At 43.0% G+C, this 19,590-nt stretch overlaps 1 protein-coding gene across 1 annotated transcript in view; it reads right to left on the minus strand.

The window, feature by feature from the left end:
- NAA15 (N-alpha-acetyltransferase 15, NatA auxiliary subunit) overlaps positions 1-19,590 on the minus strand; it is a 75,458-nt gene that overhangs the window by 5,856 nt on the left and 50,012 nt on the right. The window contains exons 10-18 of the mRNA XM_055144649.1: positions 19,119-19,191; positions 14,811-14,980; positions 12,624-12,776; positions 11,484-11,612; positions 9,748-9,961; positions 9,151-9,344; positions 4,506-4,614; positions 2,732-2,830; positions 1,394-1,537 (exon numbers count right to left, since the gene is read on the minus strand). Coding sequence (XP_055000624.1) covers positions 1,394-1,537; positions 2,732-2,830; positions 4,506-4,614; positions 9,151-9,344; positions 9,748-9,961; positions 11,484-11,612; positions 12,624-12,776; positions 14,811-14,980; positions 19,119-19,191 — 1,285 coding nt within the window. The remainder of the gene's footprint in view (positions 1-1,393; positions 1,538-2,731; positions 2,831-4,505; positions 4,615-9,150; positions 9,345-9,747; positions 9,962-11,483; positions 11,613-12,623; positions 12,777-14,810; positions 14,981-19,118; positions 19,192-19,590) is intronic.

Genomic DNA, 19,590 nt, shown 5'->3' on the forward strand with positions numbered 1-19,590 from the left:
TGCTGCTTAATACATAAATAGCTGTTTTCTTTCTAAAACAAGCCTAATGTATGAAGGATAATATACCATATTACTCTTCATATTACTGACAGAGGGGAGACGAGACAGGAGGCAGAGGGTGGTCATCTGCCCAACAGCTAGCTTCACGGAAGCGTGCACAGCTATAGGGCTTCTCAGCAGGTGTTTCCAAGAATAATGGCAAAGTCTGACACAGGACCAGCAAGTGCCAACTTGCACTCACTGTCATGGACACTTAGAAAGTTAGCCTTGGGGCTGGAGCGATAGCACAGCGGGTAGGGCGTTTGCCTTGCACGCGGCCGACCCGGGTTCAATTCCCAGCATCCCATATGGTTTCCTGAGCACTGCCAGGGGTAATTCCTGAGTGCAGAGCCAGAAGTGACTCCCATGCATTGCCGGGTATGATCCAAAAAGGTTAAAAAAAAAAAAAAAAGTAAGTTAGCCCTTCTGGGCCAGAGCAGTAGTACAGCAGGAAGGGCCCTGGCTTTGCATATGGCTCACCTGGGTTCAACCCCTGGCATCCCATAATGTCCAAAGCACCGTCAGGAGTAATTCCTGAGTGCAGAGCCAGGAATAACCCCTGAGCATCACCAGGTATGGTCCAAAAACCACCCCCCCCCCCAAAAAAAAAGAAAGAGAGATCACTTTCAACTCTGGTATGTTATGTAAACATGAGAAATAGAAGCTGGTGGAGACATCTAAGTAGAATTCAAGAATACACTGAAAGTGGCACTGAAAGTACCTCAAGAGGCTCATGCTGGGTAAGTGGAAGACCTGAGTTCAATCTCTGGCACTAGTCTCCAAACAGCACGAGGATACGCACCTTCCCCACCCAGAGAGCTATTACAGTGATGGGGACAAGTGAACCTGACGGGAATCCCGCCATTCACCAAATAACACAGAGCCAAACTCGGTTATGCTTGTAAAGCCTATGGGGCTCAGGTAAACCAACTTAATTCCCAACGATCCTATCTAAGAAAAGCGAATGATTACAAATGTTTCTTTACACTGACTCTTTTCACTGAACTAAAATGTGACACAGGCCAAGGGAGATGGCTCCGAGGGACAAAGCACTGCTCTCTGCCTGCTGGAGTCTGGGATTTGAGCCAACGCACCCTGTGCTCTCCCCAGCACTACAGGAGCAACCCAGAAGCAGCGCTCTCTGTGGCCAAGGGACTTCAGATGCCAGAGCTACGGCTCCAGTCTATGCTTGACGCACCGTGAGTCCTGCATGCAAGCTGGCACCAGGCAGCCCAGGCCTGTGCACAGCTGGGTACCCTGCAACCACAAGCCAACAAAGTGCATATGCACAAGGGACCCTGTTCTGCTCGAAATCAATAAAGTTTTTCAGAAGACTACAAAATAAAACGGTTACCTGATAATCTGTGTGGCAATGAATCAGAATTTCTTTTCAGAAACGTTTCATTAAAATTCTTTGGATTTGTTGCTCCAAAAAGACGATTCATTTCTTGTTTTAATACTGTTCTAACTGCATCAGGTAAATCTTTACTTTCACACACTGTTGAACAAATGAAAAACTTATTAGCAGTTACTCTGATAAAAATTTTACCTACTTGTAACACTAGTGAAATAAAGCAATTATACACAATGAGATAAAAACCCACTAAAAAACAAGTGATTTTTCCAAAGGCACACCACTGATAGACAATATCCAGAAAGAAGAAAAAGCAGATGACCAAAGATGAGGCGCCACTTCTAAGCCCTGGGCAGTGCCCCTTCACACTGAAGGCAGCCTGGCAGGCAAGAGACTTACCTGGTAAATAACTTCACTATATACTTGAACAGCTGGGCCAAGAGAAATTCCTTCACCTAAACCATCTTTAAGTATGCATTACAAACTAAAATATTTTCCAAGAAAACCTGCTGGCCCTGATAATCTTCACTCCCGGGAACTTGAAGGGGCACCTCTCCCAATGAACATGCAGTCAGGCCTTTGGCATTCGGAAATGCCAGTCACCCAGACCCTCCCTGGATAGACCTCTAGAAGTGCTTCCTTCTAGTAAATAGAACCATCTGGAACTTTGGCAAATAAACCTGCATAAAAACCTATACTTAGACAAATCATAACATGTCTAAAACCTCTTGACCTTTTTTATCTCTAAAATTAAGCGATATCTAACCAAGAAGAATCACAATAAGGCAAGGCTGTATGTAAAAGACATGCCAAGAATAAGTTAACACCAATGAAAATTTGAAAAGTGCCAAATGGTTCTTGTAAATTAAAAACAAAATAAGGAAGAGATGCCATATAGTATATGATTCTATACAGCTGATACTAAATTACTTCAACATTAAATCTTTTATGGTTTTTGAATTTTTGGACCATACTCGTTAGTGCTTACTCCTGGCTCTGAGCTCAGGGATCACTTCCTAGTGATGCCTGGAATCATATGTGGTGCCAGGGATGAAACCCAGGTTGGTCATGTGCAAGGCAGAACCCTACCAGCTGTGCTATCATTCTGGGCCCCAGAGTGAGCCCTTGAGTTCAGAGTCAGGAATATTCCTTAAGCACAGAATGTACTCCCACACTACACCGAAAAAACCTTAAAATAATCCTGCTTTACACTCATCCAATGTGATACCTGAGAGCTTTAAAATGATTGAATTTATAATAAACTTCTACCAATTGCTTATACAGTCTCTATCAACAACTGTAATAAAAACTTTAAAGTAATGGGTACTAAACGCATACCAGTACTAAAGAGTCGAATCATACACTCATGAAGCCAGGGATGACTAGAATCAATCGCAAATGCCCTCTTTACTGATTGTAGCATCAAAAGAAATTTCTCTGTAAAAGAAAAAAACAAACTCTGATCACTGACTGAAAAAAAGATACCCGCTACTTTCCTCTGGAGGGCTAAGACCTTCCCAACAGAAAGCCTAATTTTGAGTCAATCACACCTGAGCTGCAGTACCTGAGAAGCAATTACTTTTTAACTAGGAAGTAAGAAATATTGGGAAATGTTTTCCATACAACACTTAAGAAAAAATTAAAACCAGGCTACATTGTATCCTACTTATTAATAAAGTATATAGAAACCTTTCCCCAATACTTTAAGTATTATATTATCTTTAAATCTTTTCGTTAGGTGGCTCATCCATCTGTGTTTAGTGCTTACTCCTGGCTCTGTGATAAGGGACCACTCTTAACAGTGCTGGGGGGGAAGGGACCACATGTAATGCTGGGAACCAAATCCAAGCTGGCTATGTGCAAGGCAAGTGTCTTACCTGCTGTACTAGTTCCTTCAATAACTTTCCATCAACAAAATTTCCCAGTGGATACTCTATAGAGGTGTCTCTTTTAGTAGAAGAGCTACACTGTCATCTCTTTAATTCCATTATTAATTCCATTTTATTTCAAAAGAAATGTCATTTTATTTAATGGAAGAGCCATCAGTCAGATCTTAGTGACCAATTTCCTTTCCACATGTGTCACCTTCATTAATTTCCCCTGCTTGATCAATTCTGTATGGAAATATCTCCTAGAGACCGTTTATTGTTCACCCGGTGCAGGCAATATAGACTACCTCCTAACACTCAGAACCACATGTGATTTCTGTTCAGAAGATCTTTGAGCTCTGCATCTTTTCAGAATACAATCCATTTGCGGCTGGAGAGAGAGCACACAGCAGGTAGGGTGCTTGCTTGCCTTGTACAGCTTTACCCAATCTGGTCCCCTGACCACCGCTAGGAGTGATCCTTGAGCACAGAGACAGGAGTAAGCCATGAGCAATGCTAGATGTAGGGCCCCACCCATCATAAAAAAATAATAAAGTAAAATATGCTCCATCAAGAAGCGTACCCCCACCATCGCCACCATCATCTCACGTTCAACTCTCAGAGCTAAAACGGAGTGTTTGTTCTCTCAGCAGTGTTTCCCAAACGGGCGGGGAGCGCTGCAGGGACTTGTCCTGCCTCACCCACTCAGGGAGGGTACTGAGACAAGGCGGGTGGAGGAAGCCTCGGTGCACTGGGGATCACTCTGTATTTGCTCACGTAAAGAAGGCAGATTTCCAGGGAGACCCCGAACATACATTTCTGTTCTCAAAGAGACTCAAGCCCAAGGCAGCTCTGGAAGCGTCTGGTCTCAGGGAACTGCTCTCAGCGGAGGGCTGTCGACTTCCCCCCACATGTAGTAGTAGCATGGCAACTACCACATCTGAACTTGGTCCTGATTCTAACATCAGCCGAGAGACCACTGCACCTCTACATGGGCAACTAATTAACTAGAAACTACACAAAGCTAACTCTAGTATGATTTTCATTTTTATTAAAAAATTTAGACAATGTAGACAACTGTGTCAATTTAGAAAGAGGTAGGAAGACAGGGGTCTACAGGGAAGGGAGCTGATCTCTGGTTAGGTGCCTGTGAGGACGCTGCACTGCCATGGCCGAGACAGCAGGCAACTCTGGCTAAGAAGCGGTGGCTGAGTGCAGCCAGGGCGTCAGCCCAGAGAGCCTACCTTTCCGAAAGTAAATCTCAAAGGCAAAAAGATGAGTTTCTATTTTGTTCTTCACCAAGTTCTTCAACGGTGTTAAAAATTTAATGGCTTCTTCCAACGGAGTTTCAACCTAACCGAAAAAAGAAGAAATTATTATTGGTGAGGGAAAGGGAGAAGGGATGTAATTTTACTATTTCAATGGGAAAAACGCATTTTTTGTTAAAAAAAAATCACTCAGCAGGCAACTCAAAGTATGATTTTTTTTTTTTGCTTTTGCTTTTTTGGGTCACACCTGACAATGCATAGGGGTTTATTTCTAGCTTTGCACTCAGGAATTACTCCTAGCGGTGCTCAGGGGACCATATGGGATGCTGGGAATCGAACCCGGGTCAGCTGCATGCAAAGCAAATGCCCTACCTGCTGTGCTATCGCTCCAGCCCCTCAAAGTATGTACTCATATTTTAACCTCCCAATTACTATCTAAAAAGGCGATCTGTGACCCTTCAACTCTTCTTGCTTTCACCCACAGAGATTTCATTTTCTTTTTTCTTGTTTTGGTTTTTTGGCCACACCTGGCGATGCTCAAGGGTTTACTCCTAGCTCATGCTTAGGGGACCATATGGGATGCTGGGAATCAAACCCGGGTCAGCTGCGTGCAAGGCAAACGCCCTCCCCGCTGTGCTATCGCTCCAGCCCCAGAGATTTCATTTTCAATGGATAGAAATGACCCCACAAGTAAGGAAGAAGAGAAAAATACAATTACAAGACAGTAAGAGAACTAGGCAAGAGAGGCAAGAAGGAACAGGAGACAGTGCATGAGACATATATAGAATACAGAGGGGGAGAAAGAAGCCCCAGTTATCACAGAAAAGAATACTTTTCAACCCAAAAGAGAAATATAGCAAGCAACTTTAGACAGTTGCCATGTCCACTCTGTACTGCTCAGCTCATCACTGAGAAGGCCTGGAATGCCTTCAGGGAAAGGGGTGGGGAACAGGAGCGAGTCAGGCCCAGGGCAGCTGAGGAGTCCACAAAGCACTGCCCCGCGGCCAGCGGCAGACAGTAAGGCAGCCTCTTCCATCAGGACACCAGACACACACGCTGCACAATTCCTGTCGTTCCAATCTAAGCTGTTATTGCAGCTGCTGAAAAACATCTTTATTTTACGCTGAGATCCTGAACTGGTGAAACAAACCTAAACAACACGATCTTTTTCTCTTTCATTCAGGAAAGAGAAGGATTTTGAAATGCAGGATCCCAAGAGACAAATACAGACACAGGCCAAGACTTGGTGGGCAGCTTTAGAAATAGCCTCCGGCACCACTCGCGACTGTAAGAGCTCGGTGTGACCGACACTGCTTTATGCTGAAGTCAGAGGTAAGCGTGGGGACCTCGGACACGTAGCGTCTGGAGGGCCGCGAGCCAAGAAGTAGGGTTCTGTGTCTAACAGGTAAGAATACTGCGTACTAAAGAACTGCTGATTAAACTGAGGCCTCCACTGGCGTCCTTCTAAATAAAGAAGTCATCAGAAGCACTTCCCTTTTTTTCTTTTGGTTTTTGGGTCACACCCAACAATGCACAGGGGTTACTCCTGGCTCTTCACTCAGGAATTACCCCTGGCGGTGCTCAGGGGACCATATGGGATGCTGGGATTAGAACCCGGGTCAGCCGCGTGCAAGGCAAACGCCCTACCCGCTGTGCTATCGCTCCAGCCCCTCACTTCCCTTTTTTTATTTTGGCTCTAGGGTCACAAGCAGTGATGCCCCACGGCTCCTGCTTCTGGCTCACACGTCAGGGTCGCTCCCACTGGTGCTGGGAACCAAGTCTCAGCTACCAGAATGCAAGGCATGTGCTCTGGTTTGCTGAGCCATCATCTCCCTGGCCCCGGGCCCCAGAAAGACTTTCCTTATCCATTTGTAGTGATTAAACTGCACATAACGACAATTCAGTGTCTGACCATGCGGGCCGGGCCGGACACAGGAATACCTGAAAGTCTCTACAAAGTCCCGGGAATGAGAATTCTGCTCGGAATACCTGGTAGTCAGCAGTGGCTGAGCAATTCACACAGACGCTTTTAAGATCACAAAGCAACGAGATCAATAGTAACAAGGAAAACAGTTGTGCAACTAAAAGAGGAAGAATAAGGGCAGCAGGCCATCACTAGCAGGTAGCTGTGGTAGAGACACGAGACTGCCACTCTTCAAGAAGCCGCAAGGTTAACTTCCTTCACTTCCTCAATTCCCTGTACTTCCAACAAACTACCGACCACAAGCAGGCAGGCTCTTTCTACCTAGAAGGTGTGTTACTAGAGAAACGACAGCACTACGTTCTTGTTACATCCAAGCCAGGTTCCTCTTACAATGCGTAACTGCAGAGATACTGATGTTCATTAGCTCTGTTTAATAAAACATTTTTTCAATTCTACTTATCATATGTAAATTTACCTTATTAATAAAGTCATTTAAAGTTTTCAGGTATTTATGAGTCCATTAGAATTGAACAGCGAAGTCCAATAAATACTGTAAACTGACAATATGGTGAAAGAGATCGATACAGTACTCGCTTTTCAACAAGTTCAATTCAGCCTAGATATAAAAACTTGCCTGCTACCACGTGTAACAGAAACTGTATTCTTGCTTTTCTCTTGGGGCCACAAACAGAAATGCTTAGGGGTTACTTCTAGCTATAGACTCAGGAATTCCTCCTGGAGAACTTGGGTAGCCGTATGGGATGCTGGGGATCAAATCACAGTCAGTCATGTGCAAGGCAAGTGCCCCCTTGCTGTACTAATTGCTCAAACCCTCAACACTGCATTCTTAAACACGTATTTTCTCCAATTCCAACGTCTCTGTTGTAGTCACTACAGAGCTAGGAAAAAGAGGAGAGGCTAGATAGAGTCCAGCAAATAAGATGAAGTATGAGAAATGACACGGATCCAGATACGAATGACCCCAAAGGCACCGCTCCCAACTACCCAAGACAAGATGACTCTGGGTCAAGATCATTACTTCGGAGTGTTGTTGGGCAACCATCTGTGGTTGGCACAATGCATGACAAGCACTTTAACTCCTGCACTTTCTCTCTGGCTCCTCAAAAATATTGAAGGGACCCTCTGCTCCTAAAGACTTTGATTCCAGAGGTCTTCAAACCCATTTTGGCACCCAGAGCGGCTTCTTACAGCAATGCACTGGGACTGTGAGTTGGGCTACAATTCCGCGCTGCCCGGGGATGGATCTTTCCTCTCCACCCTGTTTTTCTGTATGGAAAATGGCGGCGGCAATATCCACGTGGCGAGAGCCACCTTCTAAGACTCCTAACCCAGAGGTATGGTTGTTGCAGGTTTGTGGCTCATAGGCAATCATGGGAAGCGGGCGTTACCGGCACGCCCTCGGCCCAGATAAATCCAGAGCTGCTGAGTGCAAAACTGACCCTCTGCTCCTAAAGACTTTGATTCCAGAGGTCTTCTAACCCATTTTGGCACCCAGAGCGGCTTCTTACAGCAATGGACTGGGACTGTGAGCTGGGCTATGCAATTTCTGGCAGAATTTTCCCTGGATTTTACACAGAAATCCAAAACCGACTTAACATCTCTTAATTGTCAGCAATGTGAAACGGTTCCCTTTTAACAGGTCTGATTTTGGGGGGAAACTCCAAACAATAACAGTGAGTTTTTTGTTGAAATACTGAAGGTAATCAAAGTAGCAGCCATTTCTCTAGACTGTGAACTAAGCCATAGCCCCACGCCGGCCGAGAAGAGGAAATATCCCTCTTTCCCGGTTGTTTCCTATTTTCAGGGAGAAACGCGGCGTGGCATCCACCATATTATGAGGCGCGGGAAGGGGGGAAAGAGGAAAAATAAAAAAGGAAAAGGAAAAAAAAAAGAGTTATGTACTTGGAACAGTGGGACTACATATCTCTTCATTCTAAGCAATGGAAAACTAATTGTCAAATGCTTCCTTGGTAGTAGGGCTGTCTTTCTTGGGGGAAACTCCAACAATAATAGTGAGTTTTGTGCTGAAATATGGAATGTAATCAAGGCAAAGAGAAAATGAAGTGAAATTCATCAGTTACACAGTTGGTGGTCGGGGGCAGGGGCCAGAGGTATACTGGGGTTTTTGGTGGTGGAATATGGGCACTGGTGAAGGGATGGATGTTTGAATATTGTATAACTGAGACATAAGACCCAGAACTTTGTAACTTTCCACATGGTGATTCAATAAAATAAAAAATAATAATAATAATAATAATAATAATAATAAATAAATAAATATTGAAGGGCTGGAGTGATAGCACAGCAGGTAGGGCATTTGCCTTGCACACGGTTGACCCGGGTTTGTTTCCCAGAGTCCCATATGGTTCCCTGAGCACCACCAGGGGTAATTCCTGAGTGCAGAGACAGGAATGATCCCTGTGCATCGCCGGGTATGACCAAAAGGCAAAATAAATAAATAAACAAATATTGAAGGATTTTTCTATCACAAAAAAAAAAAAAAGATCATTACTTCAAGTTTTAAATGAGAAATACGTATTATCAGAGGGAAATAGTCCCATTAACAGAAATGAATCTTCTGCCCTAGAAACTGTCAATTTGTTGAATAAAACAATAGAAAATGTTGGTGACTAGCTCTGGAATGTTGCCCCATTGCTCTGAACACTGATTAAGTACCTTGGCCAGTTTCTCGGGGATGAGTTCTTCTTTAGGGCCTCCAATTTCCTCATCATCATCATCTTTCTTCTTTTTCTGATTTCTCTGCTGCTTTTCTTTTTCAGCATTTTTTTTCTCCTCTTCTATCTGGGCTTTCTTTTGAGCTCTTCTTTGTTTATTACGTAGCTTCTTTAGCTCTTTGTCAGACATGTTTGCTGTTGGCATTATTAACAAACAAAATTATTATCATAAGAATGGCAAAGAAGAACTACTTTGGTATTTTCATACACATGCCCAGGAAGATACTGCACAGTAGTCAGAGTAGATTCTGGGCCAGACTCACTTAAGTGCTTCTGGATTTCTGACCTATAGAAACAATTTACTTGCAAGTTTGTGGCAAATTTTATGTAATAAATACCTGCTTTTTTTTTTTCCTTTTCAAATACAAGACAAAAACTTCCAGAAGATAAATCAATTCTAGGGCTAATCCTCCCACAAAGGATTTAATCAAAAGTACAGGAAAAATTTAATGAGAAGTTTGTAAAAATGAAAATTTATTATACAAAGACACACACTCTCTCACATGATCGCAAACAATACCAGTCTGTGGGTACTAGCCTGTGTCAGCTTCATGCTCTTTGTTCTCATCTGTAAGGGGGTTGTCGTGAAGCTTTAAATAGATCTCGATAGCAATTCTTGCTGCCTTGAAGTAAAACGGATGCTGTCGAAGTACATCTTCTAGTTTTAATAAGTCCACATATGATCTAAGGGTAATCTTCCTCATACAGTATGTATGAAAGTCAAACTGGTCATCAGTAATTTCTATAAAATGCTGACAAAATTATCTTTATTATTATACTGAAGTATATAGCAATTTCAAAAAGTACAAAAATGAAAACCTTTGAATTACTTTTTCCTTGGCATGAAAAAAGACTTAAAAAACTACAGACGTACTAAATGATAAGCAATGTAAGTACTATTTGCACAGCAACAAATACAACTAATCATCATCTAGCATAGTACATAACTATATTCACATAGTCAATAAATTGTTTAAATAAAAAGTAATCAAGATGGCCTTTAAAATACATGAATATATTCCTCCTGTAATCACAGCTAAATAAAGCTATGACAAATATATATAATTTGTTATACAATAGTTCAGTACAATGAATCGCATATTAAACAGTTTTTATAGTAAAATGATTTGCAAAGAATTATAATTTGTAGTATTTGGTAATTTTTACGAAGATATAAATTTGAGTTGTATATATTGAAATAACTAAAGTGATGGTTTCTAGAAAGATATCAATTAGCAAGGACAACAAGCAATAAGAAATTAACATTTATGATGTAAGCTCTGGGTTCTCTATTTGATAAAATGACAACGATGAAATTTATAAATATTTTATCTATGACACAAAAAAGAAAAGTCCACTACTAGTGATACAAATGAATTAAAGTGAAGACCATGAGGAGCCTGAAAGATAGTACAGCAGGCAAGCCAACCTGGGTTTGATCCCTAACATCTCATATGATCCCCCAAGCACTACCAGGAGTGACTTCTGAGTATGAAGCCAGGAGTAACCGCTGGGCATTGCCAGGTGTGGCCCCAAACCAAAAATAATTTAATAATGAAATGAAGACTATAAGAAGAAATGCACCCCAAAAAAAGTGAATACACAGGGTTTAGCAATATTTAAGAGCCGCCTTTAAATATAAATATGTGGACCCTAAAATAAATAATCAGCTGTGTAACTAAGATAGCAGCAGCATGAATTTGAAACAGTTTAATCAATGCAAACAGAAAACAAGGTGAAAAGTTTGTACTGGGGCCAGAGTGACAGAATGGCAGGGAGGCAATCTGCTTTGCATGCAGCCAACCGGGATTCAATCCCTGGAATCCCATATGATTCCCTGATCACTTCCAGGAGTAAATCCTGAGCACTGCCAAGTATGGCCCATAAACAAAACAAAAATTTATACTAACAAAGTTTAGTATTTCCATTATAAAATAAAAAATCATATATGTTGATTTGGAAAATCATATGCAATGAATTCTAAAAATGAAGACGGGCTGGAGCAATAGTACAGTGTGTAGGGCGTTTGCCTTGCACGTGGCCAACCTGGGTTCAATTCCCAGCATCCCATATGGTCCCCTGAGCACTGCCAGGAGTAATTCCCGAGTGTATGAGCCAGGAGTGACTTCTGTGCATCGCCGGGTGTCACCCAAAAATCAAAAAAAATAAAAAAACTTAAAAAAAAAAAAAAAGAATAACAAAAGACAGAATACTCTGTATTTGGCCTTTGAACTCTAACAGAATGAAAGGAGGACGGCTGCTTAGGGTACTTACTCTCTCAATTTCATGGCATTTCTTAAGTGCTTCACCAAATTTATTCATCGTCTTATACGCCTGGGCACACTCTGTCTGGAACCACATGCACTGCATTTCATTCAAGTTCTCCACCGCAGATGTTCCTTCCTATTTGAAAAATCACATACATTCAAGATATTTCTTAGCTAACACATTATATCCATATAGATTTAAGACGAATCAAATGATTAAATGATTTTAAACCATTCCCAGAGTAACAATTAATGTAAAGCAAATCAAACTGATTTTATTGATTATGAAGGCCCCCTACCTGGTCATGTTCAGGGGCTACTCCTGACTCTGCTCAGGAATGACCCACTCGTGATGTTTGGGGGACCATATGCAGTGTCAGGTGAAAGGTAAAGCCTTACCTCCCATACTACCTCTCTGATCCCAGAATGAGAGTTTTAGCCACGACTTTTTTTTATTTCAAATCATGTTTTTGGGTGACCAGAAAGATAGGATGCAGGTAAGGTGGCTGCCCTGCACATGGCCAACCCACCTTCAATACTGGGAACCTCATATGTCGCCTGGAGCTGACAGGAGTGATCCCTGATCACAAAGTCAGGAGTAAGCCCTGAGCACTGCCAGGTGTGGTCCAAACTCCCCAAAATCAATTCTGAGAAATGATTTTTAAATAACTTTGCAGGGGCCGGAGCGACAGTACAGCAGGAAGAGCATTTGCCTTGCACACGGCTGACCCGGGATCGATTCCCAGCATCCCATATGGCCCCCTGAGCACCGCCAGGAGTATTTCCTGAGTGCAGAGCCAGGAGTAACCCTTGTGCACCACCGGGTGTGACCCAAAAAGAAAAAAAAAAAAAAAAAAGAATTCTATTCTGAAGAGCCAGATAGTACAGCAGGTAAGGACACTGCCTTATAAGCAGCCAACCCCCGGGTTCAATCCTGGCACTACATATGGTCCCCTGAGTACCACCAGGAGTTATCTCTGAGCACAGACTCAGGAGTAAGTTCTTTTGGGTCACACAGTTGGGTGTGGCACCAAAACTAAACAAAACAAGCAAAAAAATCTATTTTGAGGTTAAAACTATTAAAAGCAAACCTTGAGAAAATAAAGGTCTGTCCCTGTTAATTTGTAAGAACACTCTCGGTACAAACCCTTGTAAACTTGGAGCACATTTCTTCAGCTTCCTTGATCAGACTGGCTTTCAGCATGTACTTTGCACACTTGGAGTTGATGAATCTGTCTGCTGTGTCCAAGGCCTGGGCCTCATCCATCCACCTTGCAGCTTCCTTAATATTTCCAGCATGCTTAGAGGGCACAAAAACAGAATAAATCAGTAAACATGCTAACTTTACTAGTTACCTGATGCTTAAAAACTAAAAGACCTAAATAAAGGTCTTCTAGTTCTTGAGACTCCAAACAACTGTAGGTGCCTATACTCTGCCAAAATTTAAGTTCTGACTCCTTTCTAGATGTGTGAAAAGTAGGCGTCTGAAAATAAAGACCTACAGAATACATACTGTTGTAGTAGGCTTCAACAATCCTGCCTACTATTCTAACCTCATCACCAACATAATGAAAACTCAAAGCAGTAGAAGGGTTTGGAGAGTGTACAGTGGGAAGGATAAGTAGCACGAAAGAACAATCTGGGTTTAATTCCTGGAACCCCATTTGGTCCCTGGAGTCTAACCGGAACTGTTCCCTATGCAGAGGCCAAAGTAAATCTGAGCACCATTGGGTGTGGTCCAAAGTAATAAAGAAAATGAGAAGTAAAATAAAATTAAGCTGTTCTATTAAAAAAAGAACCACAGAAACACTGCTAATCAGGAGATTAGTAGAGGATCCACAATGACTGTCATTCAGCTAACTACTGCATGATCTAAAGCCAGAGGCTAATGAGTCAAACAAGTTTGGAAAAATAAATGTAAAATGGTCTGGAAAATAAGTATCAGTTAGTTCAGTATCTCTGCATTAAGAACGTTTTATCGGGGGCCGGAGCGATAGCACAGCGGGTAGGGCGTTTACCTTGCACGCGGCCGACCCGGGTTCGATCCCCGGCATCCCATATGGTCCCCCAAGCACCGCCAGGAGTAATTCCTGAGTGCAAAGCCAGGAGTAACCCCTGAGCATTGCTGGGTGTGACCCAAAAAGGGAAAAAAAAAAAAAAAAAAGGAACGTTTTATCATTAAAGTTTCTGTGTGTTTAGAGAAAAGCAAACTTCTTTTCTATTTTTTTTCCCCGTTTTGGACCACACCCAGCTATGTACAAGGGGTTACTCCTGGCTCTGCACTAAGGAATTACCCCTAGCGGTACTCAGGGGAACCATATGGTATGATGGGAATCGAACCCGGTTCGGCTGCACGCAGGGCAAACGCCCTTGTCACTATGCTATTGCTCCAGCCCCTCTTTCTATGCACATGGAGGGAAATGTGGTTCAACAGGGACTGACGATACTCAGGCCCGTGGTTTCTGGGGGCAAGAGAGCAAGGATCGAACTCTGTGCTTCACACCTACTAGGCAGCAGTGCTACCACTGGGGCCAACTCTCCGGCTGAGATAACTGGACTTGAAATCGGTATTAGAATCTAAGGCTGGAATTCTCCAGTAGGACCCAGGAGTTGAGAAGGTAGAAGACATTAAAGCCAGAGATATAGTAGAGTGGGTAAGGTGCTTCCCTTGCACGTAGGCGACCCAGGTTCACTCCCTGGCACCCAATATAGTCCCCAGAATCCCTCCAGGATTATTCCTAGTTCTGCATTCAGGAATTACTCCTGGCAGTGCTTGAAGGACCATGTGGAATGCCAGAGATGGAACCCAGGTCAGCCATTGCAAAAGAAGCCCCCAACCTGCTGTACGACCACTCTAGCACCCTCCACGCCCTCCCCCACCCACATTAAATGTAGAATACAGTCTTCAATTTGTTAAGGGTCTCAGAAACTAATTATGATCATATTCAAATATCTAGATGAACAATAATTTCACAGCAAATACAGTAATTTATTCTTAAAACTGAAACCCAACACATCAGATATATGCATGTATGAATATATTGGTTATGAATAAATAACCTGCAAACCATATGTTCACAGTTTAGAGAAATGAAACCATCAAATCAGCACGATTGTAACAAGTTTAAAGGAATCAAACTGGAACTTCTCTACTCATTTTTCCATGTTTTATGAGTCATCAAGTGTTACCTTTTCATACTGCTCTAGAAGATATAAAATACTGAAAAATGTAGATATGTCTCTTGCCTTATAAGAAAAGAGCATGGAGGACCCCTGGGTTCAACGCCCAGACTACCTGCTCCCCCCACCCTGCAAAGGGAAAGACTTTCTTTACCTTATAGATTTTCGCTTTCACAAGGAAGAGTTCGATGAGAGTCGGTGTGCTTTCAATGGCGGTATTGATGTAGTCCAGAGCAATCGATGGCTGACCAATCTTATCGTAATGTTGTGCCAGGTAGTACTGGACCCAAAGCAGTGTGGTGGGCGGTTCCTCTTTTCCGTCATCTTCACAGGGGGGTTGGAGAAGAAGAGGAAAAAGACCATGATCAGTGATTATATTCAGAGAGAATCTTTATCAAAATGACTGTAGGTTCATTATTAAGCAAAGTATTTTGAAGAATGCTGTTTTTGTCTAGTTTAAAATTACCTCCAGGTGCCAAAGATATGAGGAAAAGACCATGTTTTCTGTTCTGTACTGATCTAACCTTTATTGCTTTGTATTAAGTAAGACACATATATGAGTAAGATACATACAAAAGGGAAAAGGGAAACTGCAGGGCCTGGGGAGGAACACTGATATAAGAACTGCGAGGATATTGTTTATAAGAGGAAGAGAGAAAAACCCTAAAATATTTTTCCATAATGTTAAATTAAAAACGGAAAAACCGGAGCCGGAGCGATAGCACAGCGGGCAGGGCGTTTGCCTTGCACGCGGCCGACCCGGGTTCGATCCCCGGCATCCCATATGGTCCCCCAAGCACCGCCAGGAGTAATTCCTGAGTGCAAAGCCAGGAGTAACCCCTGAACATCGCTGAGTGTGACCCAAAAAGCAAAAAAAAAGAACGGAAAAACCTGCAAATGCTTGAGATTATAGCTAGTATACTACACTATGCATAAATTTATTTGTGGTATGGTTTATATGAACTTCAATGATTACAATACTCTATATATTTAATATTATGCTGACCAGAAAAGGTAAGTAACTTAGGTTGAATAAAAACTGTAATAAAAAAGTTTTAAAAGAATGATATAGACCGCTGCCCAGATGTGACCCCGGGGGCCGCACGCGTGTGCGGCTCCTCCACAGCTGCACCCGCGTGAATCCAGACCCAGCTGAACCAACTACAACATGGACTGCTCCTAGCAGATTGTTTCCTACCAGAGAACTAAGCCGCGACCCCATGCCCGCCCGGGAGGGGAAAGGTATTTCTCTCTCTCTCACCTGTCCCTTCCCGGGGGTGAAGGGCGTGGGGACCGCCATATTACGACGACCACAGATGGGGTTTACAAGCTTGCAATGATCGAATATCCGGAAGAAATCTCCCTGGACTTAGTTGTTAAAGTACAGAAATCCAAAACCTCATTTCCCTTCACAACAGGTCTGACTCTAGTGGGGTGTTCCTAATAATAATGGTGAGGTTTGTGTTGAAATACTGAATGTAACCAAAGTAAATAGAAAGTAAAGTGAAATTTATCAGTTACAAGGTGGGGGGGGGCGCGGGGGTGGGTGGGATGGGAGGTGTACTTTTTTTTTTTTTTGTCTTCGGTGGTGGGATATGGGCACTAGTGAAGGGATGGTTTTTTCAGCATTGTATGACTAAGACTTAAGCCTGAAAGCACTGTGATTTTCCACATGGTGATTCAGTAAAATAAAATTAAAAAAAAAAAAAAGAATGATATATGCAGGTCTGAGAGATGGCATAGCGGGTAAGGCATTGCCTTGCACAGAGCCAACCTGGGTTGGATCCTGGCATCCCATATGTTGTGCTGAGCCTGCCAGGAGTGATTCCTGAGTGCAGAACCAGAAGTAATCCCTAAGCACCACCAAGTGTGGCCCAAAAAAGCAAAACCAAAAAAGAGTAACATACAACTAATACATTAAAAACTTTTTAATGTGAATTTCTAAAATGTAAAAACTACTTGCTTTCAAAGAGAACAGCATATCACGTAGTTCAGGGTACCAAAAGTTGACAGGCTGGCAGACAAACAACAGTGTGGAAGTGACCGACACCAGCCTGGCAGAGCTGACGGATCTGCAACAGCGCTGCACTGCACAGGCTGCAGGGAGGACACCTGCTTTGCATTTGGTCCCCTGTGCCCCACCAAGCGCAATCCCTGACACAGAGCCAGGAATAAGCCTTGAACACAACAGGGAGTGGCCTCAAAACAAAAACTACAACAGACAGACATCAAGCAAACCCAAGTAGGTACTTCGTCTGCCCTTCAAAGAAACTTTAAGGCAAGGGGAAGAAATAATCTAAGGTGCCATTTAAGCATATTACCAGCTATGATCCAGAGACTCACAAATGAATCTTGGAAGCGAGCAGCTCTCTGCAGAGATGTCTCCAGACCTAGCACCAGGCTGATTTCAGACAGGAGCCGGCGCCCTTTCTCTCCTGCCCCAAATGAAGCCCGCAGCGCAAACCTTCAGAACCCAGTCGCCACCACCCTCACGGCCGATCTTCACAGGCCTGTCCTGGCACCCCCACGCAAGAGAATAAAGCCACTGAAAAACCTCAGAGTTTTGGGACCAGTGACTGAAAATGCCAGGCCCCACGGGGTAAGGATTCCGTAGCCCCTTTCCATCTCCCCGCCCTCCTGTGGTCAGGGCTGTCATGCCCACGAGCTGACTCCCAGTGCCATTTAAGTACATGAATGGCTATGATCCAGAGACTCACAATGAATCTCAGAACCGAGCAGCTTGCTGCAGAGATGTCTCCAGACACCAATTATTTAAAATTTTAAAATTCCAGGGGCAACATCTCATACATTTTTTTCTTTCATTACTTTTTTGTTGAATCACTGTGAGATAGACCCTTACAGATATCTCACACTATTCATAACAAGCAATGCAAAATAAATTATCTAGCATCTGCCTGTGGGGCAGGCTTGAGTGGTGGTGGGAAACTTCGAAATAATGGTGGTGGAAGGTGTAATGGTGGTAAACGGTGGATTGGTGCTAAAATATTGAATGTAATCAATTATTGCGAACAACTTTATGAAAATAAAATTTATTTTTTAAATAAAAAAATAATCTGGGGGCCGGAGCGATAGCACAGCGGGTAGGGCGTTTGCCTTGCATGCGGCCGACCCGGGTTCGATCCCCGGCATCCCATATGGTCCCCCAAGCACCGCCAGGAGTAATTCCTGAGTGCAGAGCCAGGAGTAACCCCTGAGCATCGCTGGGTGTGACCCAAAAAGCAAAAAATAAAAAATAAAAAAAAAAAAAGTTTCAAAAAAAAAAAAAATCTGGGGCTGGAGTGATAGCACAGCGGGTAGGGTGTTTGCCTTACACACGGCCAACCGGGGTTCGATTCCCAGCATCCCATATAGGTCCCCTGAGCACAGCCAGGGGTAATTCTTGAGTGCAGAGCCAGGAGTGACCCCTGAGCATCGCTGGGTGTGACCCAAAAAAAGCAAAAAAGCAAAATAATAATAATAATAATAATAATCTAAGGTAAATGAAAATGTAAAACAGAAATAATTGATATTTGGAGGTGGTGCTAAATAATGTGATTCTATGATGTCTAAAACATTGATACTTAGTCTGAAATAATGTGGTCTGACATCTGCTTCAGAAAAATATGGGAGTGCAGGGAGAGAAGAAAGTATTAATCGGTGTGCCTGACGACACGGTGAAATTACTGAAGCTGGGCCAGAGAGATGGTACTGGGACTTACCCTGCAGACTCCAGCAGTCTGAATCCCTGGCATCAAACATGGAACCTAAGCACCACCAGAGGGAACCCCTGAGTACAGAGCCAATAATCACCCTTAGCATTGCTAAGTGTGGGCCAAAGCTTCTACAAGCAAAAAAAAAAAAAAGAAAGCTAGGCAGTGAGATTTTAAATAGGGGATCTTTGATTTTTAGTTTTATAGATGCATTGAGTTTTATAGATGCCTTTGACTTTAAGTTAAAGTTTTTTGTAATTTTTTGCTTTTTTTTTGAGCAATGCTCAGGGATTTCTTGTGGCTCTGCACTCAGGACTTAGTCCTGGCACTGATGGGGATTGAACCGGGGTCAGCAAACGCCTTATCAGCTATAATATCACTCTGGCCCATAAATGTGATTCTTTCATCAAAAATTTTCATACAAGGTACAAATGAGTGTATCTCCACCTTAAAGAGGAAACGGTTTGTTAGCAAATTAACGAGGTAAGGTAACTCAGCTGGAGAGAGATGCGGCAGCCCGGGGTGCTTTCTTGTACGCAGTCACTCGGGTTCAATCCCTAGCACTCTATATTTTCCCCAGTCTCCTGCCAGGGGTCTCTAAACTAAACACACAGAGGCCCTGCTAGGCCCAGGCCTGAGAGCTGCCAGGTGTGCCCTGGTGCCCAACCCAGCGTGGAGCAACCCCGCCAATATCTTCTAATTGAGAACTTGAAAATTACAAGACGTTTGAAATACAAAAATTAAGCACTTACCATTGGGGTTAAATAACCGGCAACTTTTTAGAGAAGTTTCATAACCTACTACTAATTCTTCTATGATCACCACCTGCAGTTCAAAGATAGAAGCAGGCATTAATTACAAAAATGTTTAAGTATATACAGATAGGGATTTATTCAGTAACAATTCTTGATAAAATTGATCATTTACTACTCAAGGGCTAAATAAACATTTCCATACATATAGTCCTTATGGACCTTTTAACTTATGGCTAAAACCTTCCAAGAGCCTTGCTCTTCCAGCCCGAGTCCCAGCCCCCTCCTCACCCCCCCCAACACTGTATCTCATTTGCATTTTTCTTTGCTCACCTATTGCCTATTTCCACTCCGAGGAAGCCTGTGTTCTCTCTCTCTCTCTTTTTTTTTTTTTTTTTGCTTTCTGGGTCACACCCGGCAATGCTCTGGGGTTACTCCTGGCTCTGCACTCAGGATTAACGAGTAAGGTAAC

The sequence above is a fragment of the Sorex araneus genome, chromosome 7 (assembly GCF_027595985.1).
Source record: "Sorex araneus isolate mSorAra2 chromosome 7, mSorAra2.pri, whole genome shotgun sequence".
Lineage (NCBI taxonomy): Eukaryota > Metazoa > Chordata > Mammalia > Eulipotyphla > Soricidae > Sorex > Sorex araneus.